General features: G+C 47.1%; 1 protein-coding gene across 3 annotated transcripts; it reads right to left on the reverse strand.

The window, feature by feature from the left end:
- Window positions 1–4203: 4203 nt before the first annotated feature.
- Window positions 4204–22575, reverse strand: Zbtb43 (zinc finger and BTB domain containing 43). Of its 3 annotated transcripts, none has more exons than XM_038336948.1 (3): window positions 22460–22575; window positions 17212–17272; window positions 4204–8976 (listed from the first exon to the last, which is right to left on the reverse strand). In XM_038336948.1, exon 3 carries the CDS (start codon window positions 8951–8953, stop codon window positions 7550–7552), a length of 1404 nt encoding a protein of 467 aa, XP_038192876.1. In that variant the 5' UTR covers window positions 8954–8976; window positions 17212–17272; window positions 22460–22575; the 3' UTR covers window positions 4204–7549. The 3 variants fall into 3 exon arrangements, with proteins under 3 accessions (XP_038192876.1, XP_038192877.1, XP_038192878.1); XM_038336949.1 differs by lacking the exon at window positions 22460–22575 and adding an exon at window positions 17825–18026; XM_038336950.1 differs by lacking the exons at window positions 17212–17272; window positions 22460–22575 and adding an exon at window positions 14557–14997.
- Between the last annotated feature and the right edge of the window lie 3097 nt (window positions 22576–25672).

Here is a 25672-nt window from a genome sequence, read left to right on the forward strand (position 1 = left end):
CAGGGCAGCTACTCAGTTGACGGCAGTGTGCATTCTACGTCTGGTGGCACACACTGGCAATCCCAGCTACCCAGGACACGGAAGCAGGATTGAAGAAAGTTCAAGGCCAGCCTGGGCAACTTGGTGAGATCCTGTTTCAAAATATAAAAGGGCTGGGGATGCTCTTTGGTAGGTGCTCATCTAGCAGGTATAAGTGCCCTGGATTTGATCCCTAGCGTCCAAACAAACAAACCAACAAATAAACAAGGCCGGCTCCTGTTTCTGAGGACCATTGGTGTAAGGAGAGCATGACATCTACAAGATCGCAGCCCAGTGGCAAGTGCCACCACAGAGTGAAGCTCAAAATGCAATGGGATCACTGACAGTGGTGTGAATTTTGGGAGCCCTTGCAGGGTGGGTGTCAAGTTTTTTTGTTTGTTTGTTTTTTTGTTTTGTTTTGCTTTGCTTTGAATAGCCTCAGATGATAGAAAAGAGCCTTCTGGAAGAACAAAGCCTAGGAAGGGTGATGGAAAAGAGAAGGTGCAGAACAAGCCATCCATACAAGATCAAGAGATGCTGAAGGGAAGCAACAAAGGCCAGTCAAGTGGGCTGACTGGAGCCGGGGGAGGTAGGATCTCAGGTGCTGCTTGCGTGGGTCAGCACTACTTAGAAGAAAGCCACTTTCCAGGAGTCCACACTAAGTGTGCAATGGAGACTGTTGGGAACACAGGGACCTTCCTGGGGCCCACCAACGCAGGTTTGGTTAGTACTGATCTGGTGATAACCACACAGCTACATAAGTCTGTGACCTTTGAACTCCTCTTTACGTCAGCAGGTAGTAGGTTTACTATGGACACTCTGAGCCCTTGGCTGGAAGTCACTGGATGACAGGTGACTCATGGAGAGGGTCAGTGGGACACAAGCCACAGGCTACCTGGGTTGCATTGGGGCTTGTGTGTGCATGCATGCTGGAATGCGGGTACTTGCAGAAGTCAGAGGCCAACTGCAGATGGTGTTCTTCAGGGGCCTTCCACCTTGTTTCCTTTCTTTATGTGTGTGTGTGTGTGTGTGTGTGTGTGTGTGTGTGTGGTGTCACTGCACACAGGTCAGAAGACAACTGACAACTTGCAGGAAATGGTCAGGTCTCTCTTTCCACCATGAGGATTGAACTGAAGTCCTTAAACTTAGTGGCAAGTGCCTTTACTAGTTGAGCCACCTCTCTGGCTCCACCATATTCCTTGAGGCAGGATGCACTGTGTCAATGGCTAGGCTTGTCGGTCAGCAAGCCCAGAGCTCCTGCCTCTGCATCCCAGTGCTGGGCTACAGATAGCCCATCATGCCCAGCCTTCTCATAGGTGCTGGGCTCAGACTCAGGTCCTCATGCTCACACAGCAAGCGCTTTCCTGACTGAGCTATCTTCCCAGTCTGGGGCCAGGCTAAGCTAGCTGGTTCTTATTCTCTCCAAGTTAGTGTCCTGCCTTGCAAGGCTGGCACTAGAGTGGAGATCCAGCCCATGAAGGGTCTTTTTACAGAGTGGTACACTGCTGGTCCTAGCGAAAGGACTGAGCTAGTGGGGACTGAGCCCTGGAGATTAAGCTGAAAGGGAATGGGCTGCTGATGTCTCAAGTCTTACTTCTTGGATGGCAGAGTTCAGCAATTTAAGGAGGACCCACTGCCACCCACTACACCGCACAGGAGGGTAATGCAGCTTAGGTCACAGTGTCCAGTGTTGGAGCCTGGTTTCAGTGTTCTGCTAAGCCTGGATCTCCTTTGCAAATCTGACCTTTTTTAAGTTTCATCTTGGTGCTAGCTAGGCAAGTAATCTACCACTAAATCATGTCCCCATATGGAAAAGGCTTAAAACTGAGTGTGTTCAGCAGCCTCGATGCTCTTAGGCCAAAGTGGTGATGGTATTCAGTGGGCTGAGAAGTCATGAAAAAAAAAAATTCCAAGAGCCAGGCATGGTGGCACATACCTGTAGTCAGCATTCGGGAACAAGTGGCTTTGAGAATTTAAGGCCAGCCTCAGTCCTGAGGGACCGCTAGCCTGTTACAAATCCAACATCCATCCATCCTGACTGGACTACCCAGCGGCTGAGGGTCTTTTTTGTGAACCCTGATAAGTGAAATTTTATCACAGCATTGCTGACCCCAAATTAACAGGATGGGCAGTTCTGGAGGGAGCTTTTAGCTCCCATACATCAAGGTTAGCTGCACTATTTGGCAGACCAGAGTCCTCTGGGGAGTAACTACTATCTTATTAGGTTATAAATATACTTACTAGCTTTACTACTGGCTTATTTTGGAGTATTGAGGAAGAAAAAGCAACCTGAACTCATAATCACTTGAGCCTAGGTGAAGAGTCACTATTTTAAAACTGTACATTTACCTATGGTATTGCTTCTGAGTGCTTCTCCACACAGGACAACTCCACCTCTGTTGAAACTCAAGCCCAGGAGGCAAAGACAGGTGGATCTTCTGTGTTCGAGGCCAGCCTGATCTGGTCTACAAGAGCTAGTTCCAGGCTCTAAAAATAACTACAGCGAAACCTTGTCTCGAAAAACCAAAAAAAAAAAAAAAAGAAAAAAGAAAAAAAGATTTGAAACTCAAATTGTTCCATTTTGACTCAAACTAGACCAACTAGTTCAAAGAAAGTCCCAGAGGAGGCTTCTCCCACCCCTCACTGACCTCTGTGGCTTTTCAGGAAAGGGTCAGCCTGCTCACTTTCACTAAACTTCAAATGGACTTTTGTTGCTTAGTTTTGCAGTGCTGAGCATGGAACCCAGACCTGTCATGCTAAGTAAGCACCCTGCCACTGAGAACACTGCCCAGCAGTTTAAGAACACGTGAGTGGCCTTTTCCTTCATTTACCTGCACTGAAAAGAACGTATTTGAAGTCATTTAGCGCATAGCCACTCTGGGTACAGCAGGGTTGAGCTTACCTCATTTCCAGCTGCTGACCCCCTGGTCTAGGGGCTGTGTGGACCTTCCAGACACCAGGGCTGTCTCGAGGAATACTTCGGTGGCTGGATGGGAAGCAGCACAGAGCCGACTAGGAAAGAAGCTAAATAAACCCGCACAGGTGCTGTCCGCTCCATCTGGGTAACACCCTTCACAGCCCACCTCCTTCTGTTCCAATGTGTCCCACCCCATCTCTTTGTGCACACGTGCTGCCATCTGCAGCCCCGTGGTCCCCACCCTGTGGTGGGGGTGATATGCAGTGTGAGTACTTCTTAGGTGGTTCCTTGCTGCACTGTCCACCAGGATCTCAAGGAAGGGCAGCAAGGAGATCAGAGGGGCTCACCATGACAGAGACACGGTGCAGTTTGCCTGAGGTCAGAACAGATAGGCCTCAACTCAAAAAGGATAGACAAGGTCTTCTGGGGGGCTCTCCCCACCTAGAGAATCCTAAGTGAGTCTAGGCAATCTGGAGCTGGCTTCAAAATCAGCAAGGGGGGGGGGGTTCACAACAAACAGTGGTAACAGAAGGTTTGTGTGGGAAGATGGTTAAGTTTGGTCTAAAACAAGCAGTGTCTCTGGTAATGAGCTGTTAGGAAGTAGGGGGTCTCTGAAGAAGGCTGCTGCCTTTCCAGGCCTGGCTTTTTGGGGAGAGGGCAAAGCAAAGTGAGACAAGGACCTGACTGAGGCACATGGGGACATCACAGAGCAGAGAAGCCTGCCAGTGTGTGCGGCAGCCACACCGGCTGCTCTGGCTCCACTGTGCTACACAACAGCTGCCCTGTGAAGTGAGGACAGCTGAGCTATCGCAGGGGTCCTGGTACCTGAGAGCTGGGATAAGGCAGGGAGACAGGAGCAATCCTGAGCTTGAAGGGACAAGGAGAGGGTGTGGTGGCTCCAAGCCTCAGTTGTCTGGAGCAAGAGGAGCCTGGTCACTGCCAGCCTGCACCTAGAGGAGGCAGCCAGGTGCAAGTCCCTCAACCTCGCCAGCAGTCCTCCCAGCCCAGTATCTGTAATGGCTTCCAGGAGCCAAGGCAGAACCCAGAGGTCAGCCAGCCTCTCCCCAGGGGAGGAGGGAGCCAGGGAGCACTCGGAAAATTCTGCAGAGTAAATGCTAAACACCTGACCCTCCTGGCAGGCGGGTTTGGATAAGGATCAGCACCCACACTGAGGCCTGTCACTCTTTACTGATTGAAAGGTGATGACACAACTTCATCTCGGGCTACAAAAGGCAGAACCAAATTGAAAAACAAAACACAACTTTGTACAAAATGGACAGGTAACATTTATTAAAACGTGTCATACAAAAGGTCATGGTCTCTTCTATAAGAAGAAAATATTAAACAGTAACATTCAGTTAAAACCACGCTGTACACTGAGGACAGCAATTCTAGAAAGAACTATTTAACTTCTGCAACACAGGCGTTCACAAGTATCCATGATATGCACCTAATGACAATCTGCTTATCAACCCATGGTTGTGTGGCCTAAGAGTCACCTGACTTGTATAAATAAAGTAACTTTCTGGAAGAAACATTGGGAACCTCATAAAAACAAAAGAGGCAGCAGCAACTGACATGACACAGGCTTCAAGCAACATTTAAAAAGAAAAAAATCACATTTGCAAAGGTGTTCCAGCATGTTCCCACAGGGTGCTGTCAGTAGAGATTTGCAATTAGAAACTAGTACCTTTAAATATGTAAATAGCAGAGAAAAAAAAAAAAAGAAAAAACCAAAGCAACCCTGGATTCATTGGATAAAGTTAGTTACCAGTCAAAGCAACTGAAAGCACAGGAGGCCAAGAGCAGCCCTGTCCTTGGTCCCCGGCATTCCCACAGTGGGAGAGGCAAAGCTTCAGCCCGACCTTGGGGACCCTGCGGCAGCACACATTTCCCAGAATGCAGCACAGCCTTTGTTCCTCACCTTCCCTTCCACACTAGCTCAGGGTGTGCCACCCTTTGTAGCACACAGCCTGATCAGGGCCAGAGTAGTTCAGTAAACGCCCCCTCGAAATGGAGGTAATCCTTTAGGGCAGGCTCTTAAGAACCAGGCCAGAGAAGGTGAGCTCTAGAAATCCAAGGCAATGGGCCAGGGCTCAGAACAAGGGCACATGAGGAGCTGGACCATGCAGCTCACTGACGTGTGCATCCAAGACTAAAGGCATGCAGATTGTGAGATGCAGCCAGGGGGCCTGGAAGCCCTTTCCTATAAGGACTGAGAAAAACCAGTCAGGCTCAAAGTAGATAACAAACACCTTGCTGGTGGGCCACTGTGAAGTCCCTGAACACGGGACAGTGTTGTCCACAACTATTCAAGCTTGTCTGGAAGGGCGGGGCTTTCCTAAGGCAGTGGTGAGGAGACCAGACCGGCCGGGTGCTAGGTAGAACCCCTGATGGGAAAGGCAGGTCAGAAGCCTCACTTTAATTAATGCCTAGACTATGGTTACTTCTCTGCCTCCTGGACCTAGGACACTCTACCTATTCACAGGGTCTGCCCCACTCCAGTTGAACAAAAGCTTTGCCACCATACATGCAGGGGCGGAGCAGCTCCTGACTACAGAATGGTTCAACTGCCTCAGGTAGAAATTACTAGAAGCTGCAAAGACTTCATCCTCACACATGTCAGGGAGAGACTAGGAGGCATGTGTGAGCTGACTGTACAGTCCCCTCCATGTGCTTCGCAGGGCCACAGAGGACCGCTGCTGACTGGCAGATTTCCACACTGGGAGATGGGAGATCATCTGAACGTACCAAACCACTAGGAGGTAATTATCTAGTTTCTAGGTTAAAAAAAAAAAATCTACATCTTTACTTATAACAAAGTTTTAAATACAAAGTGCTTTTGTATACCAAGATTGATACAGTGTTCATAAACAGATCCTTGTTTCACAATCTTGATCATAAGCATTTACTGGCAGTCCCAATTTTCTTTCCCCTTTACAAAGGTCAAAGGTGTCAGAAGCCTTATGATCAGAAACCCTTGCCAGAAATGTCTGTCACATTAGAGAAAGACAAACTTTAAAAACAAAATTTCACCCCAAAGCCAAGAAAAATAATTTTTATTTTAAGAAAAAGAAGTTTGTACTTAGCAATAATAATAGATGACATAGGAGCAACACCTGCCCTATTGTCTAGCTTGCTCTGACAATTTAACGTGGCCTAGAGTTATCTGGGAAGGGGTCTCAGTTGAGGGATTGCCCAAATCAGAGCAACCTGTGGGCACATCTGTGGTTGATAGTCTTGCCTGTCAATATTCAAGTTCCTGCTGAAAATCCGTCAGGAATGGATTGTGACATGGTAGTGTAAGCTGACAAAGACCCTTTCTCCCCTGAGCTGCCTTTGGTCAGAATGCTATCCCAGTCAAGAAAAGCACACTAGACACCCCAGTAAGAGCCTCAGGCCTATCACATGCTTAAACACAAGACTTCTTTCCAACTCCAGGCAGAACAGGCCTTGCAGGGTGGGTGGCCTTTCTTCCCTGAGCGGGTATAAGCTAGTGGGACTTGTGAATGTGTGCAGCTTTCTCCCCGACTACAGGACATGATCTGTTAGATGATGTTGCTCAATGTAGGACCCCCTTCCCACCTTGAACTCACATTCCTGGTCTCATAAGGAGCTGAGTGACAGTGTTGTTCAGTGTACCCTCTAAAACCACATCCCCCAGACCAGTGTATTTTTGAGACTTCTCTCAAGTTTAGCCTTCTGTTTATAAGTTGTGCCTCTGCCAACACTCTCTCTCACTCTGAGCATGGGAGTGTCCGCTCACAGGTAACTCTTAGCCATGCATCCCTGGCTAACCCTTGTTGGGAAGCACCATGATCTAAGGCAGGGAGCCACAGGCCACTGCCAGTACTGTGTTGAGTCACTGCAGGCTGGAAGTCTAGCCCGGATGCTACCATTAAATGAGGAAGCTTAGAGTTACAAACCAACTAGAAACACCTATCTCTGTCACCCACAGACTTAAAAGGAGACACATGGTTCAACCCCAATTAGAACTAAACACACAACCGTGCTTTGTCAAGAGTCTGCAGCACTATGACAGGAGCCATGCCACCTGTTTTGGACTCAGCTCTATCTAATGTCGCCATAGTTTCAGCTAGAACTTTAGAAAGCATGAATTAGACATGAAAGAGCTCTGCTCACATCTCAGCCCAGGAGTCAGGCTGCTGTAGTCTCGAGGAGAGTAGCATCCAGTGACGCACTACCAACGCAAAGCCTCAGAACTCTGCAGCCACCAGGAGCAACCCCCTGCAGCAACATGACCCCCGGGCACTGCATGATAGAAAACTGCTACCTCCTGAGTGCACTGGTGGGTTAGTCTGCCACCAAGTCCACTGCCTCAGTCGCTGCTAGCTGGAAAGGCTGTCTTGCCAGCTGGGCACTGGGTGAACTTATCCCCAACATCCATTCTAGGCCAGGACCAGAACATATAAATTTGAGGAATTAAATTTTTTTAATTGGCCTACTTAGAGCTGGTCTTTCAGAAATATCTTCCTTTTTTTTCTTTTTAAGCTTCTCTCATAATAGCAAGTGGCACGCATCATCTGTGCCCAGATTTGCATTAATTACCATAGTTTATTTTTGTGCATGCCACTCAAGGGCCAGGCCCTATTTTTAGTTAGCCTCAGTTGTATTCTGCTCAGCCTTTGCAGCTTCATAGGACTTGGTACAAGAAGTCACATGCCTGTGGAAACTGTCCCTCCACATAAATCTCTTTGCACAGATATTACATTCGTAGGGCTTTATGCCTGTATGAATTTTCATGTGACCCACGAGATGGTGCTTCATTTTGAATTTCTTACCACAGACACCACAGCCATAAGGGCGAAGACCGAGGTGCATGCTCATGTGTCGATCTCGCTGACTCTTGTGTGTGAAACTTTTCCCACACTGACAAGGATACAGCTTGTCAGTGGCTGAGAATCCTAAGTGGGACGCCTCTTCTTTTATCCCCGTCACCATTTCAATATTCTCACTGTAGCCGGCTGCGAGGGCAGCCTCCTGTCTATGCCCAATTAGGTTCCCATCCAACCTTTCTCCAGAAAACTCTTCCATGGAGGAGCCATAGAAGTCCACCTGTTCGTCATAGTTGCTCTCCTCTGCTTGCTCATCAAACTCTGCTTCCACTTTCTTCTCCACAACCTGGAAGTCTTCCTCCACTCCTGAAGGCTGGACCAAGTGCTCTGTCTGCATGGTGTTGATGGACTCGGTGACCTGGTGCTCGTCATAGGCCGCATGTACATCCATGCCCTCACACGCCTGTTCCAGGCGCTCAGGCTTCACGTGGATCCAGCGTTTGTGAGCCATGATGCTGGGCTTGCTGTACAGAGGCCGGGTGTAGTGGAACTCAGCGCTGTCGCTGGCCCCCTCCTCCCCATCCTGGCTTGCCATCTCGGTGCTCAGCCGGTCATGCTCTGTGGATGAGTTACTGGGCAAGTACTCTTGCTCAGTGAGCTGAGATGACAGCTCATCTTTGGTGCTCTCCTCTTCATTCTCACCATCCCTCAGTTCCTGTGCTTTGGGGAAGTCAGTATGCCCCGCAGAGCCCAGCTCAAAGCTCTCTACCAGGCCATTGTAGTTACTGCTACTGGGAGACTGGTGATCACTGCCATGATTTAGTTTCTGACACAGAACTGTGGGGTTTCCCTCCAGAACCTCAGTGCACTTGTCCACCACATGCCACATCTGGAGGAAGCTGGCCGCTGTTAAGTAACTAACGATTTCTGGAGCAGGCATCACAAGGCGTCCTGTGTAGCTAGATAGGAGAATGTTCTCAAATACTCTTGGGTTCATCACATCAGGCAAAACAATTCTCCTACTGTTTTTTAGGAGTACTTGGTCACAAAAGTAGGGTGAACTGGCAGCAAGAACGGCTTTGTGTGCCCGGAAAATGTGGCCTTGGACTACAATGGAGACGTCACATAACTGTCCTTGTTGTCGCTGCTGGTTTAGTTTCTGAAGAATGGTGCTGGAAAAATCTGGAAACTCTACTCGAAAAGAGTTCGTTCCAGGCTCCATTTCATCACCAATTCTGTTCAGTGCTGCAAGAGAAAGAAACGTTAGCACCAACTCCAGCGCCAAAGAAGCCCATCTTAGCACACTAAGACAGGTCCCAAATTCCATCAAGTCCTCTAGCCTCTGGGCACTCGTCCACAGGAGTCAATCCCCTGAGATAGGTCTGTAGGTTCAAGAGTGCCATAAGGAAGAACCAGCCACCATCTCTACAGCTCGCCATTTTGTCCCATCTGTGGGTGAGGAGGCAGAATCTGTGGGTGAGGAGTGAATACATCTTTGAGCATATAAATCCCCTAAGCAAAACAAAGTAAGAATTTATAATAAAAGCAAACACATTCTTACCAAAACAACTCATTTGTAATCCTTGACTTTCATGGGGGGGGGGGGGACACGGGACGACAACAGGACTGTGGGAAGGGCCAAGGAGGAACAAGAAGACTGTGGGTGGGGGTTGGGGAGCAGCTGCGGGGAGGGAGGAGACAGTGTTTGCTCAGCATGCATGTCTCTGGGTTCTATCTCCATGCACACTCCAGAGGAAAAGAAGAATGAAGAACTCAACTGTGGGAGGACAGAAACGCCTATGCAAAGGTCTTCAGACAGAGATGAACAGTCACAGCCCCATAAGCACGAAGATAAGTGTTTGGCTCCCCGGGGATCCAAGAAGAAAGATGAGCCTAGCCCTGATCACTGTAGCCCCTAACACAGCAGGGTGAGGACAGGAGGATAACCCCACTTCAGCTCTGGGGCCAGTCAGTCTAGTCCATCAGTTAGCTCCAGGTTCAGTGAGAGGACCTGTCTCAACTAAGGCATGGGACAAAAAGACGACCTGAGGTTTCTACACGCAAGCATGCACATGTGTGTACACACAGAAACAAAGAAAGAGACAACTGGTTTGGAGTTCAGGGAAGAACTGAGGGAGATGGTGCTGGAGACAGAATCGGGGAAATTCTATGACTGGTTTTTAGCACTAGGAAACACTACAGGCTGAGTACAGGCCACTCTTGGGGTCCTCATGTCTGCTGGACAGTTTACCAATTGAACCATCTCTTAAAATAGTTCTTAAACATCTTCCTTATAACCCTGTATCATCCTTTGAGTCCTCAGAAGTCATTCTAGAGTGACAGGAGAGATGACAAGTGAAGAAACTGAGGTGCTCTTAATGTGGAGCTGGGTGCGGCGCACGCCTTTAATCCCAGTACTTGGAGCAGAGGCAGGCGGATCTCTGTGAGTTCAAGGGCAGCCTGATCTCAGACCTAGTTCCAGCCTAGTTCCAGGACAGCCAGAGCTGTTACACAAATAAACCCTGTCTAAAAAACAAAACAAAAATATATTACTCTATGTCAAATGCGGTTTTCCATGCAGTTTTGCTTTGTTGTCCAGCCTCCTCCCCCAACTATGTAAACCAGGCTGGCCTCAAACTCTGCCTGCCTCTACCTCTTGACTGCTAGAACTAAAGGTGTGCACCACCACACCTGGCTCTTCCTCCTTTTTTCCTGTTCTCCCAGGGCTGATTTTGTGCTAGGTGAGTGGGCTGTTACTGAGCTCCAGGTCAGTCCTCTACTTAAAACTACTTGGCAAATGCAGGGCTTGATGTTCTTAAGTTCAGTTATTTTAAGCGACTTTCCCAAAGCTAAAAGCTTGTTTTAACTAAGTGGAGAGATAAATCCAGGTCAATGTTAAATCCAAAGCCTATTGGTTTTTTCCCATAGGCTTCTCATATCACCCTGTCTCCTCCAAGGAGATCAGAATGCTGGACCAGTCATTAATAATCTTTAGATAAGACAGTGCTTTTTTGGACAAGACATTAACTTATGGTTTTATACATCCTAAAACATTTCATAATAGCTTAAAACAAAAATGAACATAAAACAAACTGTTTAGATTTTTTTTTTTTTTTTTTTTCCCTGAGACAGGGTTTCTCTGTGCAGCCCCGGGAACTGGCTCTGTAGTCCAGGCTGGCCTCAGAGATCCAGCTGCCTCTGCCTCCTGAGGGCTGGGTTTAAAGGGGGCTTCACTACTTCCAGGCAGGTGTTCTAGTTTGTAAAGGAAATACAGACCATGCATTTGCATGGCTGACAGGTGTCTATGTAAATTCCAAGAGCGCAGTCTGAGCTGGGGGTATCTGGGTGACGATCTGGGTGACAAGGCTCTGGGTATTTCTTCCTAGAGAATTTTGGTTTGAAAGCAGGAGGACAGTGTTAAACTAGAAACCAGGAGTGGAATATTATAGCAGCTGTGTTGTGAATAAGAAATTGATGCTTGAAGACAGACTTCCCTTAAAATCAGCTCTGGACCCCCATCTCCTATTTCTCTGGTAACACACGGATTTTGAGACAGGGAAGAATCACAGATGCTTCTTAAGGATGAAAATGCCATATGAAAGGGAGGAAGGTGGGGGTATCAGGGCTTGGTTGAGGCCCATTAAGAACAAGTTATTACCTCTTGATCCAAAAAAGAAAGAAAGAAAGAAAGAAAGAAAGAAAGAAAGAAAGAAAGAAAGAAAGAAAGAAAAAAAGAAAGAAAGAAAGAAAGAAAAGAAAAGAAAAGAAATTGCTGGGCGGGTACGTTGGTGCAAGCCTTTAATCTCAGCATTTGGGAGGCTGAGGAGGCTGAGGCAGATTACACAGAGAAACCCTGTTTCAAGAATAGAATAGAAAAGGGGGGAAAAAAAGAACCCAGTTCCCAACAGTGGATATAAGCCATTTTAAACATAACACAGTATTGTCCTTTCCTTTAATACTTAATCCAACTGGGCTTGCCAGATCACCCCCCTAAGGAGATGGAGAAGAGCAGTAATATATAGACCAGAAGCTCCTCCCCCAATGCAACCATAGCTTGGAGAATTTCAAACGGCCTACCTAGTTTTCTACCTTCCTATCTCTTACTACTATTGACTCAAATCCAAAGCATGCTTGCCCCAATCCGGAGCTTTCTTATCCTTACTTTGAAGACACTCCACTTCACACAAGTGCTTGCTGATCTCCATTGCTGAACCTGTCTGCCATCTTCATCTCTCTTATTCGTCCCTCCGCCCCCAGCATGCTCCAAGATTCAGTCTGCCTATCCTGTTCTTCCTCTCATTCTATTAAAATGTTCTTCAAGCTTCCTGGATTGTCTTAAAATTCCTTCATCAAAGAGACAGAAAATCTGCAAAAGGGAACCTGGACTCCTGATAAACGGCAGCAGTGTTGGCTGCCAAACACTGCCTGTACTCATGCCTCTGAAATCACAGTTAATTAAAAGCTGGGCACAGACAAAGAGGTACACCTGTAAGTCCAGCAGGAGAGGCTCCAAAAAGCTACACAGAGAAACCATGTCATGAGAGAGAGAAAGGTGTGTCTGGAAAATAGAGGGAGACAATGATAGGATTTAAAGACTTGGGGGGCAGGAAGCTACAGTACTGTGAGCCTTAAGTGGTGCCATCGATAAAATGAAGAAAGCATGCACAGAAGAGGAGACTGCATTTGCATATTATTATGAGTAACCTGTACTGAGTACGCACAAAGCCTACTTCAGTATTGAACAACCCAATAGAAAAGAACAGACAAAGGAGTCTGAAAGGCGTTTCTCCAGAGCAAGGCTCTCATGAATGATGCTCAGCACCAGCAGAGCCACTGTGTGGGCTGGAATGCACCTGTCGGCCATGTTCACGGTACCTGGTTTTATGCCCAGTACACTTTCCTTCACCCCTAAAACAAAACTACAAGGGACCCTTTGTCACCCACTAAGATGTATGAAAAATAAGACATGAACAACTGTCAGTAGAATCCTATGGAGAGTAGAACCATTATACACACTTGCTGGTTGGCATGAAATGGTTTAAAAGGTGCAAAAAGGGGGTTGGGAGTTTCTCAAACAGTTAAACAGTGTAATCCAACAATTCTACTTTTGAGCCCAGCAGGAGCGAACACATGATGCTCATATCAAAGCTCATGCATGACTGTCTATAGCAGTAGTATTAAAAAATAAAAGTGTGTATCAAAATGATGACTACATAAAATACAGCACATCCATCTAAAAGACCACCTGGCAATAAGAAAGAACAAGGTGTCAACATGGGAGGGCCCTGGAGTCAAGGACAAGGAGCTAGGACTGGGAAGTGGCTGACACCCCCCCCCCCCCCCCGCTGTGAACAGGAGAGAGGAGGAGGAGGAAGAAATTAGTGGGAGGGAGGCAGGATATGGAAAGAGAAAGGAAGGAGCTAGACACAAAGGGCCACATTTTCATCATTCCATTTCAAAAAGACACATTCAAAGCAAATTTAGAAAGCGGATTAGTGACTGTCAGAAACTAGAGATAGAGGTAGTTAGAATAGGGGCAGGGTTCTGATCGTATCCCTGCAGGACAACACTCATCTTCAAAAAATTCAAGGGACCCTGGATATTTGAATACTGACAGATGGAAAAAACTGCTACCCAATATGGATCACCAAGAAAATCGAATAGGTTCTGTAAGTAATAATGTTTACAAATATTTTTGTTTATTTATATTCATAAGTATATAGAGCTGGTTTTGGAGTTGAGCTCTTGCTCAGTCCCTCTCTAATTCCAAGCCTGTTGTTAAGAGAAAAACCCAGAGTTTTTGTCTCATGTCAAGAGCCAGACAGAGATGGTGATGGCGGCACAGCCCAGAAACTGGTATTCAAAACTGCCACTTTCTAGTAGACCTGATCCCCACTGCCTACCCAGGCAGGAAGAGCTGAGCCACGGGCATGGTCTCAGCCACTTTAAAGACTGGGGATTTTTTGTCGGGTATGTTGGCACACACCCTTAATTCCAGCAGAGGCAGGTGAATCTCTGTGAGTTTGAGGCCAGCCCTGTCTATAAACAAATTCCAGGACTGCCAAAGCTATACAGAGAAACCCTGTCTCAAAAACAACAAACAAAACAAAACAAAAAAAACTTAAAACAAAGAAAAATGGGTATTTTTTTAGGGTGGTCAGAAATTCTACAATTCAGCTGTGGAGGTTATAAGCAAATACGTGAAAATACTAAAATGGATATCTTAACCTTTACTGAATTTAAGATACTAGGAGCTAAGTCCAGGGCTTCACACATGATAGGCAAGCATCTTCATTTCCAGCCCATGAATTATTTTCATTTCATTTTACAGAATAATACAAGGTAAAATGAGGTACTGATGTCTATTTTTTTTTTTTTGAGATGGGTCTAGCTACGTAGCCTAGGAAGCCTCAGTCTCCGTTCTCCTACCTCAGCATCCTGAGGGCTGGTATCACAGATGCAGGCCACCATGCACAATTGCCAATGCAAACTGTGAATGTTTGTGGGTTTTACCTCCAGGCAGAACATAATGCCATTTTGGAGCAAGAAATACCTTGGCCACATAGCTATGGCTACCAATAAACAAAACAACAATGACAAACAGGACTATAAAGGAGCTGTTGATATTCTTGAGTACATGACTGGGTGGGGGGAGTCTAAGACCATCAATCACCTCATGCCCCCAACTCTCCAAGTGAACTAAATGAGGTGAGAGGTCAACTGATAGGGGACTCCATAATGCAGCTTCCATGCTGGGGTGGAACCTGTCCGTGGTCCTCTAAGTACCCCTCACCCACGCTCTGTAAGCAAGCCCAATAAACTCACTGGTTTGCCAAGTTGGACTTTGGTGGAATCGTACTCTGTTCTGTCCTTGGTGCCCTATCTGGGATGAATACTCGTTTGCTCGCATCTCCCTAGGAAAAGTTAATGCAACACTGGGTAACTAGGAAAATGTCATCATTAATAGAACTGCAGCTGTTTATCAATATATAAACAGATACATATATAAGGATGTATACAAACACAATTGTTTCACAGTATCTGTGGGGATTGGTTCTTGAACTATCCCTCCAACTTCAAAACTCTGGGGATGCTCAAGTCATCTGAAGAAAACTGAGAATTTACAATACCACCTACTCAAGTCTTCAAAAATATTTTAAGATCTTAAGACCACTCATAACCCAACATGCTGGTGAACAGTGTCAGATTGCACTGCTTAGGGGAGGGCAAGAATATCTCTACTCGAGTAATACAGTTGCCATCTTTTAAAAAAGATTTTACCCTATTTTTGTTTTTCGAGACAGGGTTTCTCTGTGTAACCCTGGCTGTTCTCAAACTCAGAGATTCACCTGCCTCTGCCTCCCAAATCCTGGGATTAAAGGCGTGTGCCACCACCAACTGTCACTTTACTGTATTTTTAACTACATGTATGTGTGTCTTTCGTGGGCTTATGCATGTGAGTACAGGTGTTCTTGTAGGCCAGAAACTGTACTTGATCCCAGGAGCTGGATTAACAGGCAGCTGGTAGCTATCCAATGTGGGTGCTGGGGGACTGAACTCTTCCATCTCTCCGGCCCTTCCTAAGCATTTCCCATCTGTGAAGGGCGACAGTGGACGCAGACTCCAGAGACTTGGGGACTGCACACAGCACTTCACGCTCTCCACCTCATCCACTGTGCTGACAACACTTGAAAGCTACGGTGAGGAGACCAAGAGGACAAGCTTGTTTGCCCAAGGCTGTCCAGGGAGCGAGAGGTTTACGCCCAAAGCACGTGTTCAGGCCAATCCGAGTCTGAGAGTCGGGGGGCGGCAGGTCAGAAAAGAAGGTAAACATGAGCATGTTTCACAAATAACCTAAATAATCCTTCTTTTGAAACAAGCCTCAGTACATTGCTTAGACTAGCTTTAAACTTGGAGCAATTCTCCTGCCTCTTGAATGATGGGATTATAGGCATGCGCCACCACACTAGCTAAATTAAGTAATCTATAATTTAGATTATGAGCAATTCATTAATAAACTTCAGAGCATTTGTCAACCTTAGACTTAAACCAGCAATTTTAAGTCACCTTGCACAGAATGTTAAAACTCCAATAGCAATGGTCTTCTAAAACAATTACACCAATCCCAGCTCATTCCCTTCATCCTTCATTGAAGCTATATGGCTTTTTTTTGTTTTTTTCAGACAGGGTTTCTCTATGTAGCCCTAGCTGTCCTGAAACTCACTCTATAGATCAGGCTGGCCCAGAACTCAGAGATTCACTTGCCTCTGGGCTGCTGGCTTTAAAGGCCCATGCCATTATCGCTCACCTGTTTAATGGCTTTTTAAAGGAGATGATAAGGGCTGGTGATAGGGCTCAGTGGGTAATGGGGCCTGCTGCCAAGCCTAAAACCTGAGTTCAATTCCTAAGATCCACATGGTGGACTGAGAGAACTGGCTTTCCCAAGTTGTCCTCTGACCTCTACATGTTGCAGGTATAGGCCCAAACACATACAAAGTAAATAAAACAGTGATGAAAATTAAAAATAAAATCAAAATTAAGCAGAAGGCAGACTCCCTGAAATAGAATGCCTCTAACATCCCTCCCATGCTGAGGAGCTGAGCAGTAGCCACTGTTTAATCTTCAGCTGAGAAAATTGTACATGAAATCTTAAACACCATTTTAGCAGGAACTAAACACCCTCAAAGCATAGACAGCGACAAAACAGGGAGGCAGACCGACTAGCCCGGTCCTGAAGCCTCCAGTGAAGTCTTTAATCAGAGCATACATATGGTGACTTGCATGCTGACGGCAGAAGGCACATGTAAGAACAGTAAATGCTGCTTTAGGACATTTAAAATCTGGCACAAATGTAGAAAACTACCAACACCCCGTGTCTACCAAAACTCTTATTAGTCAAATGCTTTGCACCCACAAAATGCAGCCTGTACCGAACCCTGCAGAGCTCTGCACAGCTTCCTCAGTTTGGAGAGTAAAGAGAAACTCCCAAGCTCACAGGACGAGACCTCCTCAGGCCATGCAGCTCAGCAAGTGGCCGGCCTCAGAAGTTCAACTCCAACTCTAATACTTTTCCAAGTAAAAATGATCATGTGGCAGAAATTCCTCTCTGAAATTAAATCATTATTGGGAAGTACTACAGTGACTAGCCTTAAAATGTGCAGTATTTCTTCTTCAGAGGAATCATCTGACCTAGCTCATTAATAACCTTGACAAGGGGTTGGAGAGCAGAGGACCCAGATTTGATTCCTAGCACCAATATGGCAACTCTTAACCATCTCCAGTACAAAGGGGATCCGATGCCCTCTTCTGGCTTCTCTGAGCACCAGACACACATGAGGGCAAATCATCCATCCACATATATAAATAAATAAAACAAAAAACAAGAAACAAAACTTAACAAACTACATTGTTTTTGCTGACAGGAAATTTTACAGTAAACAGTTTTTTAAAAATTACATTATTAGTACATTTATAGCTTACCCAGTGCAAAGCTGTATTCCTGGTGATGATGTTCCTTATGCCATGGCCATTAAAGAGCAATCTGAATGAATAGAAAAAGAAAATACATTTCTCAATTTTGTTTTAAATTAAATCATACTGATTTCTGAAAAGAAAAATCATATTCAAAATTTAAAATGCTGGGTTAAGAGTTCCTGCTGTTCTTTCGGAGGATCTGAGTTCAGTTCCTGGCACCCACTCACAACTGCCTGTATCTCCAGCTTCAGGTGAATGCAATTATCTCTCCCGGCCTCTGCAGGTACCTGATACACATTGAGACTTGAGCACACACATGCGAACAGAAAAATAATTTAGGATTCCTGTGCCAGTCTGTGTACACATGCTTCCCTGAGGACCAGTGCGTGTGAGGAGCAGACAGAGAAGCTCGTTAGCACTGCAGCTGGGCAGTGGTGGTGCACACCTTTAACTCCGGCACTCAGAGGCAGGCAGATCTCTGTGCGTTCAAGGCTAGCCTGGTCTAGAGTGAGTTCCAAGACAGCCAGGGCTATTACACAGAGAAACCCTATCTCAAAACACAAACATAACACAACAAAACAGAACAAGATTGCTGCTGCTTAGTCGATGTAGTGCCTACCTGTAAAGCCAGAACTGAAGGGCTCAACACGGGCTTCAGAGTGAGTTAAGGGCCAGCCTGAGCCACACAGCAAGACTCCTTCCAAACAAAAGTTTTAGTTATGAACTTTCATTCTACAAGTGTTATGCCCAGATCACAGAATCCCCCCAAAAGCAACTAGGAGACTGAGTCCTGCATGTAAAAGCAAAGACCCTTTATTTTTATTTTTCTTTTTTCTTCTTTGGTTTTTCGAGATAGGGTTTCTCTGTAGCTTTGGAGCCTGTCCTGGAACTAGCTCTTGTAGACCAGGCTAGTCTTGAACTCACAAAAATCTGCCTGCCTCTGCCTCCCGAGTGCTGGGATTAAAGGTGTGCGCCACCACCGCCCGGCCTGACCCTTTATTCTTACACAAGTTTGCAAATTCAGTCTCTCGGTGTATTCAATGTATCTGAATGATCTGAGAGCCCTGAGCTCAGAGTTGGGTTTTTGTAGTAGCAGTGAGGGATTTCTAAGGTTCAGGACCCCTGATTGGCTGACATTTGTCTAGGGGTGTCCTAGTGAAATGTGATGGGTGTGTGCTGGCAGATGAGAACGTCAGGAATTTCCTTTGGATGGTCTGTTCCTGCCTGGGTGGTACCTGGGTGGTCTCAGTTTGTGGTCTTTCTAGGAACCAGGTACTGCCTCAGGGTAAACTACTGACTGAGACTCAGGCCTCTATTGAGCTTGTCAAGGCTGGGTCTTACAGAAGACCTTGGCTTCTGTTCCTGTGGCATCTTAAAAAAAATTTTTATTACATTTTAACTTGCTTTCCTGTGTTGTACAAAGGCACACAGCACACACGGAGGTCAGAAGACAACTTGCAGGAGTCCATCCTCTCCTTCCGCCACATGGCTGCTGGGGAAATCCAGGTGTCAAATTTATCAAAGCCAAGCCAGGTTGTCAATGTTAGGCAGGGCCAGGGACATTTTGTACAGCTCCTCCACCTTGGCTGAACTGTGACAATTCCTGTAACAACTATAATTTTCCCTCCTGAACTCAATTGATGTGTTTCTATAGATTCTTGCCTTCCTGTCTGGTCAACCCCAGGAATGGCCAGCAGGGAAGAAGTTTATGATCACCCAAGAGTCTTAGTTATAGCAGCAATCACCCACTGCAGAGCCAAAGAGAACATCTACTGCCCTCCCCCTCTCCTCTGCCACATAGGCCCAAACTCTCTCATCAGACCCTGCCATACTGATGGCCGTTATCCATGGTGTTACTCACTCTTCTAGAACATTCCTTACCCCCAAAGAAGTCTGCCTCAGTGTCCCCCTTGATCTTCAAACCATTCATAATGGTGTGGCAAGCTCAGAAGGGTCCTCTGGAATGGCTGCTCGCTGGGACCTCCCCCTGTTACTGCTCTCACTCCATTTTCTACTGAGGAATTTTTCTGTTTTTCTGGCAGCCCCACCTGTTTGCTGCCCTTTTCCTAGCAAACCCCAATACTGGGTCAGAGTGGTCCCCTAGGTTGGATCAGGTTCTACTGCCTTTAAAGCAGCTGAATCAAAGGACAATTACTTTCCTCAGTTTATTGTTAGTGACATGTGTCACACCTCTGGGAGGAAGTTCTGCTAGGAAAGAAAACTGAGGCAGCTTGTTGTCTAAGTCAGTAAGGTCTTGAGATCCATTCTGAGGGTTTTGGTGAGCTAACTGGATCCGATAAGCAGCCCAACAGAAGCATCCATTTCTTTAAATTTAGATGTCAGCTGGGTGTGGCGGCCTGGCAAGCAGGAAATCTAACTCTTGGGTGGTGGAAGCAGGAGGACCAGGAGCTGAAGGTCGTCATCACACTGGGAGTTCCAAGCTCCTCTTGGCTACAACAGATAGTATATATGTTGCAGGATTTTTCATTTTGAGATATGTAGTCCTGGCTGTCCTCGAACTCATAGAGATCCACAAGCCTCTGATTCCCAAGAGCTAGAATAAAGACATGCGCCGCCACCACCACCCAGCTCATACATTGCAGTTTTAACACCTATGGGTACTGAAGTAATGGCTAAAGCACTCTTGGGAAGATTAATACTTCTGATAACACAAAGGATTATTACTCCGCATGGAAGAACCATGGATGCAATTCTGAGGTGGACAGTACTCAGATGAGTGGGATACAGAATGTTGTTAACAAGGTTTTAGTTGTTTGTCAAGACAGGGTTTCTAAGCAGCCCTGGCTGTCCTGGAACTTCCTCTATATGTAGACAGGTTGGCCTCAAACAGAGAGATCCATCTGTCTCTACCTCCGGAGTGCTTGAATTAAAAGCACGCACCACCACTGCCCATTGTTATTACAAGTTTATTGAGTACTTTTTTGTTTTGTTTTGAAGACTGAGTTTCTCTGTAGCTTTGGAGCCTGTCCTGGAACTAGCTCTTGTAGACCAGGCTGGTCTCGAACTCACAGAGATCCGCCTGCTTCTGCTTCCCGAGTGCTGGGATTAAAGGCGTGCGCCACCACTGCCCGGTTGTTTACTGGGTACTTTAATCGATATATACTTGCTTATGTTTTTCCTTTAATAAGAACACTACAGTGTGCATAGATTTTGTTCTTTAAACCTCAAAAACTTAAAAGTCAAAGCCAGGAGGTGGTGGTGCACATCTGTGATCCCAGCACTCGGGAGGCAGAGGCAGGAGGATCTCTGTGAGTTTGAGGCCAATCAATTTTACAAAGTGAGTTCCAGGACAGCCAGGACACAGAGAAACCTAGTCTCAAAAAACCAAAAACTTGCAAAGCAAACAAAAAACCAAAACAAAATCCCCAAAAACAAAAACTTGAAAATGAATTTAAAGGCAGGCAAGATTTTTATAAAACATAAAAAACAAAAACAAAGGATAGTCTATGAAGAAATAACAGACCATTTTCTTTCTTTTTTTTCGAGACAGGGTTTCTTTGTGGCTTTGGAGCCTGTCCTGGATCTAGCTCTTATAGACCAGCTGGCCTCAAGAACTCACAGACATCCACCTGCCTCTGCCTCCTGAGTGCTGGGATTAAAGGCATGAGCCACGGCTGCCTGGCTAACAGACCATTTTCTACTCTAATAACGGAGTATTATTTCAGCCTCACAAGTTCTCAGTAAGTCAGAGGCAATGTGTTTCTCAAGTTGCCTTTAGGGTAAATTTCTGCATTTATTTCAAGGAGGAAAAGAGGGGAGATAGGTAGGAAACTGGGCCAGCAGATTTAAAACAATTTAAAGTCCCAGACTCCTTTTCTAAGCCTTTAGCTGAACCTGCTGCTAAGAGTTTGCATCAATACAAGGGATTCAACTAAAAGTTCCAAACCAAGCTTCTAAACTGCACTGTTTAAGTGCGTACAGCAGCTTCAGAGGTCTCCAGAGTACCTTTTGCTGTGTGTATATAGCATAAACACAGCGCAAAACTTACCCCTGGAACTACTTTGTGGAGTTATGTTGACACTACATCAGTCACACAGTTCTATACAATCCATTTCTAGAACGTTCTTACTATATCCTGACACTTTGCGCACATTGAACAACACGCTACCTGACTCTAGTACTTGACCAATTGTTTCATGTCCTGTCTGTTCCAGTCCATTGGAAAAGTTTTAAACAGTATTTGTCTTCATGTCTTGCTCACTTCTCTCCGATGGTCCTTTGGAAACAAGCAGGGAATGAATCCCTCTTAGGTTCTAAATTGTTCCCTAAGATGCCCCTAGAAATTCCGCTACCGTGCTAAGGGTCTCAAAGGCAGATGTCAACCTGGTCCTTCCTGAGTACAGACACGCTGACCTGGTTAAAGAGCGGCAGTTCGTGACAGCCATCTGGGGTTCCTGGAAAGAGCAAATAACGGTGGAGAGCTGTACAGAACACATGGAAGAGAAGTTCAGGATCCACTAGCTTTCTAAACCCTGAAATGGGCCAGTCTGAGGGCCAGGAGCTTCGGGTGACACCTGTCAGAATTGAGGCCAGACTGTGGTCGGGCCACTGAGCAGCGCCCGGGCGGGCGAGTTTCACGGGGTCATGAGTCACCTTCCATGGCTCAGAGGTCCAGGCAGGGCCCGCCCTGCCTAAACAAACCCAGTTGGGAGGGAGAGAAACAAGAACACGACATTGGTAGAGAGAAAAACACACAAATGGTCAAGGAGCCAGTGTGACATCCGGGCCCTGACCCAGAGGACGGTCTGAGGGGGCAGAAGCAGTGTCAAGAAACACTGAAGAGGGTGAAGACAGAGAAAGCGACAAGGTCCGGAGACTGTCAGCTCTAGACGTTCAAAGTGGAGAGAAAGTCCAGCTGACAAGAAGCCAGGTTGGGGACAAAAACAGCTGACAACGGAGTGACAAAGAAACGAAGCCCAGAGCGGCGAGGTTCTCCCCGACGGCGTCGGCTCGCGCGTGGGCGGCTCGACCCTGAGGTCGCCCAGCGGGCGGATCCTCCAAGCGCGGGGGGCCGGCCGTGCACCTGCCGCGGGGTGACCTTGGACAGGAAGTCGTCCGGGTGGTCCCGGAGGCCTCGGGACTCCGAGCCGGGACTCCCGGGTCTGCGAAGTGGCCCGCGTCGTCCCGCGTCGCGGCCGTCGGGGAGAGCCCGCGGTGAACCCCTGCGTCCCCGACGCTCGTGACCCCGACCGTGACCTCCCGCGCGGCCGCCAGCCTTCCCACCTCGCCGTACCTGCCGACGGCTCCGCGCTCGCAGCTCCAGCTTACTGGAGCGTCCAAACCGACCGCACCAAGGCCTTAGTCTCCGCCGCCACCGCGGGGACCGTTTCCGCCGGAGCCTCCCGCCCCCCGGAAACGCTTCCCGGTCCCGCCCCCGAAACTGCCAGTGCTTCCGGAGGCGCGGCAGCGACGCTGTGGTGTGCGCATGCTCTAGGAGCCCCTTCGGGGCGGGTCTTCAATAGAGCACGCTGAGGCGGCCGACGCTTGCGCAATAAGATCTAGCCCAGGTCACGTTTAGGGACGCAGTGTCAGGTCTAGAAGAGATAGCTGATTTCGAGTTCGAAACTCTTTGGAACTGCGAGCCGTTAGCAGGTAAAGGCGCTTGCCGCTAGTCCTGATGGCCTGGGTTCTGTCCTTGGAACACACACCATGAAAGAACTGACTCTCGCATGTCGTCCGCTAACCTTCACAGGCACACTATGGCAAAGTGAGCGCTCCCCCCCTCCGCCCCCCCAATTCAGGCTGGCTTTGAACTCATTCTGTAGCTCGAGTTGGCCTCAGCTTCACTCCTTCCTGCACCGCCTGAGTATCGGGATTGCAAGGATGTGTCCCCACAGTCGGTGTAGGGTGCATACACTCAGTGTACCAGAAGTTACTGGGTCTTAGGTCCAAGCTTCCAGTTTCCCAGCTGTGCGCTCACTTCTTGGGCTCTAAAACCTGAGAGTATTCAAAGAGGAGGCTGGGACTTTACAAGATAATTATACAAGGAAATTCTGGGGCGGTCTGGAGAGATGGCTCAGTGATTAAGAGCACTGGCTGCTCTTCCTGAGGACCTGGGTTCAATTCCCAGCCCCCACACGGTGGCTCACAGCCTTAGTAACTCCAGCTCTATGGTATCTGTTGTCCTTTTCTGGCCTCCGCTGGCACAAACAGCACACAGACCTGTATGCAGGCAAAACACTAATACAAACAAAACAATTTTGAAAAGAAATTCTGAGAAACATAACCAAAGAAAACAAATACTGAAACACAGAACTGGGAACAGGTGCAGGACATCTTGCTAGAGAAAAAAACAAAGGGTGGGGGTAGGAGTTGTGGGAATGACTCCGTGGGTAAAATCTTTGCAAAGCGGTGCAAACATGAGGACCTGAGTTCAGTCCCCAGAAACATGTAGAAATCGCTGGTGTGGTGACAGGATTACAATCCCAGTGTCGTGGAGGAAGGGATCAGTGCGTTTCAGAACAGTGGCGGCCTGTGATGTCACGTCTTTAATCCCAGCTCGTGGGAGGCAGGTAAGTTCCAGGGCAGCCAGGGCTACGCAGAGAAACCCTGTCTCGAAAACAAAAATGTCTGGGCATACACAGATGTGAGCCCGTTCCACCTTGTCTGAAGTCAGAGAGTTTGACTCCACGACAGGTGTGGCTACAAACGCGAGATTCTGGTCTAGCCTGGTTAATTAGCATGTTGAGTGTTAAGATAGATCTGCTCCATCTGGACCAACGGCTGGGGAACTGTCCATTCTTGTGTCTCACTAATGAAGTCCGCTGCCTGGCCTCCTCCCCCTCCCCTTTTGGAGTGAAGTGTATTAAGCCTGTGGACGAATAGCTGAGGTGGATTCAGTGTTCAATGAGTGTCCCTCCTGATGCTGTCCTGTGTTTCTGTCTATTATTTCTGCTATATCTCTGTTCCTTTTGCCTAATTATTCTAATCTTCACGTTCCTACCCTGGAACGTATAAGTTTTGTCAAAACTGATCTTCGACACAAAAACAAAAAAAGGAGTGGATGACATTTCTGAAAATGACACCTTTGACTTCCATGACCACCCATATATCCATATATCCACATAGACACAAACACACATACTAATACACATGCATAACAAAAAATTGGAACTTAAGAGATAGATGGTTGGATGCTTCAGGATAAGCTTGAATATGTAGCCAACTTGGGCTACATAGGTTGTTCTTGGCCAGCCTGAATATCTCAAAAAACAAAACAAAACCCAGCACATATGACAGTAAGGCAGTCAAGACTTGGGACAGTTACTCGGTGTCATATGAAAGCTAGTCTCTGTCTCAGTCTCCTTGCTTTGCCTGCCTTAGTCCTTGTCATTTTGTATATGTTTAATGATGCCTGAACTTCCCGGCTTGAGGTGTGCTTGGAGCTGGAAAGAATATTCAAGTGCTGAATCGCTAAGGAGTATATTCAACTGGACACTAAAAGATACTTTCCCTAAATTCTCCTGCTGTGACCTCTATGTGTTTATTTCACTTCTGTTTACTTGTGGCAAGAAGTTGATCACATGTCTATGCCTGACGCAGTACCAACAGCTAATCACGAGATGACCAAGATGGTTTGGGGCAAGTCTGAGTCATCTCTTCCAACAGAGGACAGTCTACCTTCTCACAGTTCAAGGAGCCACACCTGCTACCTAAACAAAGTGTTTGTTTGACCTAATAGTCCCTGTGGGAATTCTCGGAGGCGCTGAGCATTTATTCTTGAACCTGACTAAAAAGCTGTTTTTCTGTTTAACGTTACATTGTTTGTTGCATTGTATGAGTGTATGCGCCATGGTGTGGGGGTGGAGGTCGAGGGCAACTTAATGAGAGCTGGTTCTCTCCTTCTGCCGTGTGGGTCCCGGGACTGAACTTAGGTCATCAGGTTTGGTGGCTTTACCTGATGAGTCATCTCACTGGTCCCAGAGTAGATTATTAAAAATATTTAAAAGACAGACTTTAAGGGACAGAGAGACAATGGGTGGTGGTGATGCATGCCTTAATCCCAGCACTCAGGAGGGAGAGACAGGCAGATCAGGCAGATCTCTGTGATTCAGGGCCAGCCTCTAAAGCTACAGAGAAATGCTATCTCAAAAAAACAAAACAAAAGGAAAGAAAGAGGGAGGGAGGGAGGGGGGAGGGAGGGAGGGAGGGAGAGAGAGAGAGAGAGAGAGAGAGAGAGAGAGAGAGAGAGAGAGAGAGAGAGAGAGAGAGAGAGACTTGGGAAGAAAGCAAGACACACAAAGTGTAATGGTTTAATTAAAATGCTGCAGGTCCCCGAGTGGCAGCAGTGGGCAGTGGGCCAGAAGACCATGACACAAGTCCCTGAGGGGCCTCAGGCAGTGGGCAGTGGGTCCCGAGACCATGGCAGGCCATGAAGGCAGCCGGGTCCCAGGCAGGAAGTTGCGTGGAGGGTGAGAGACCAAGATGGATAGGCACACCATGCAGA

Source organism: Arvicola amphibius, chromosome 7 (assembly GCF_903992535.2).
Source record: "Arvicola amphibius chromosome 7, mArvAmp1.2, whole genome shotgun sequence".
Taxonomy (NCBI): Eukaryota; Metazoa; Chordata; class Mammalia; order Rodentia; family Cricetidae; genus Arvicola; species Arvicola amphibius.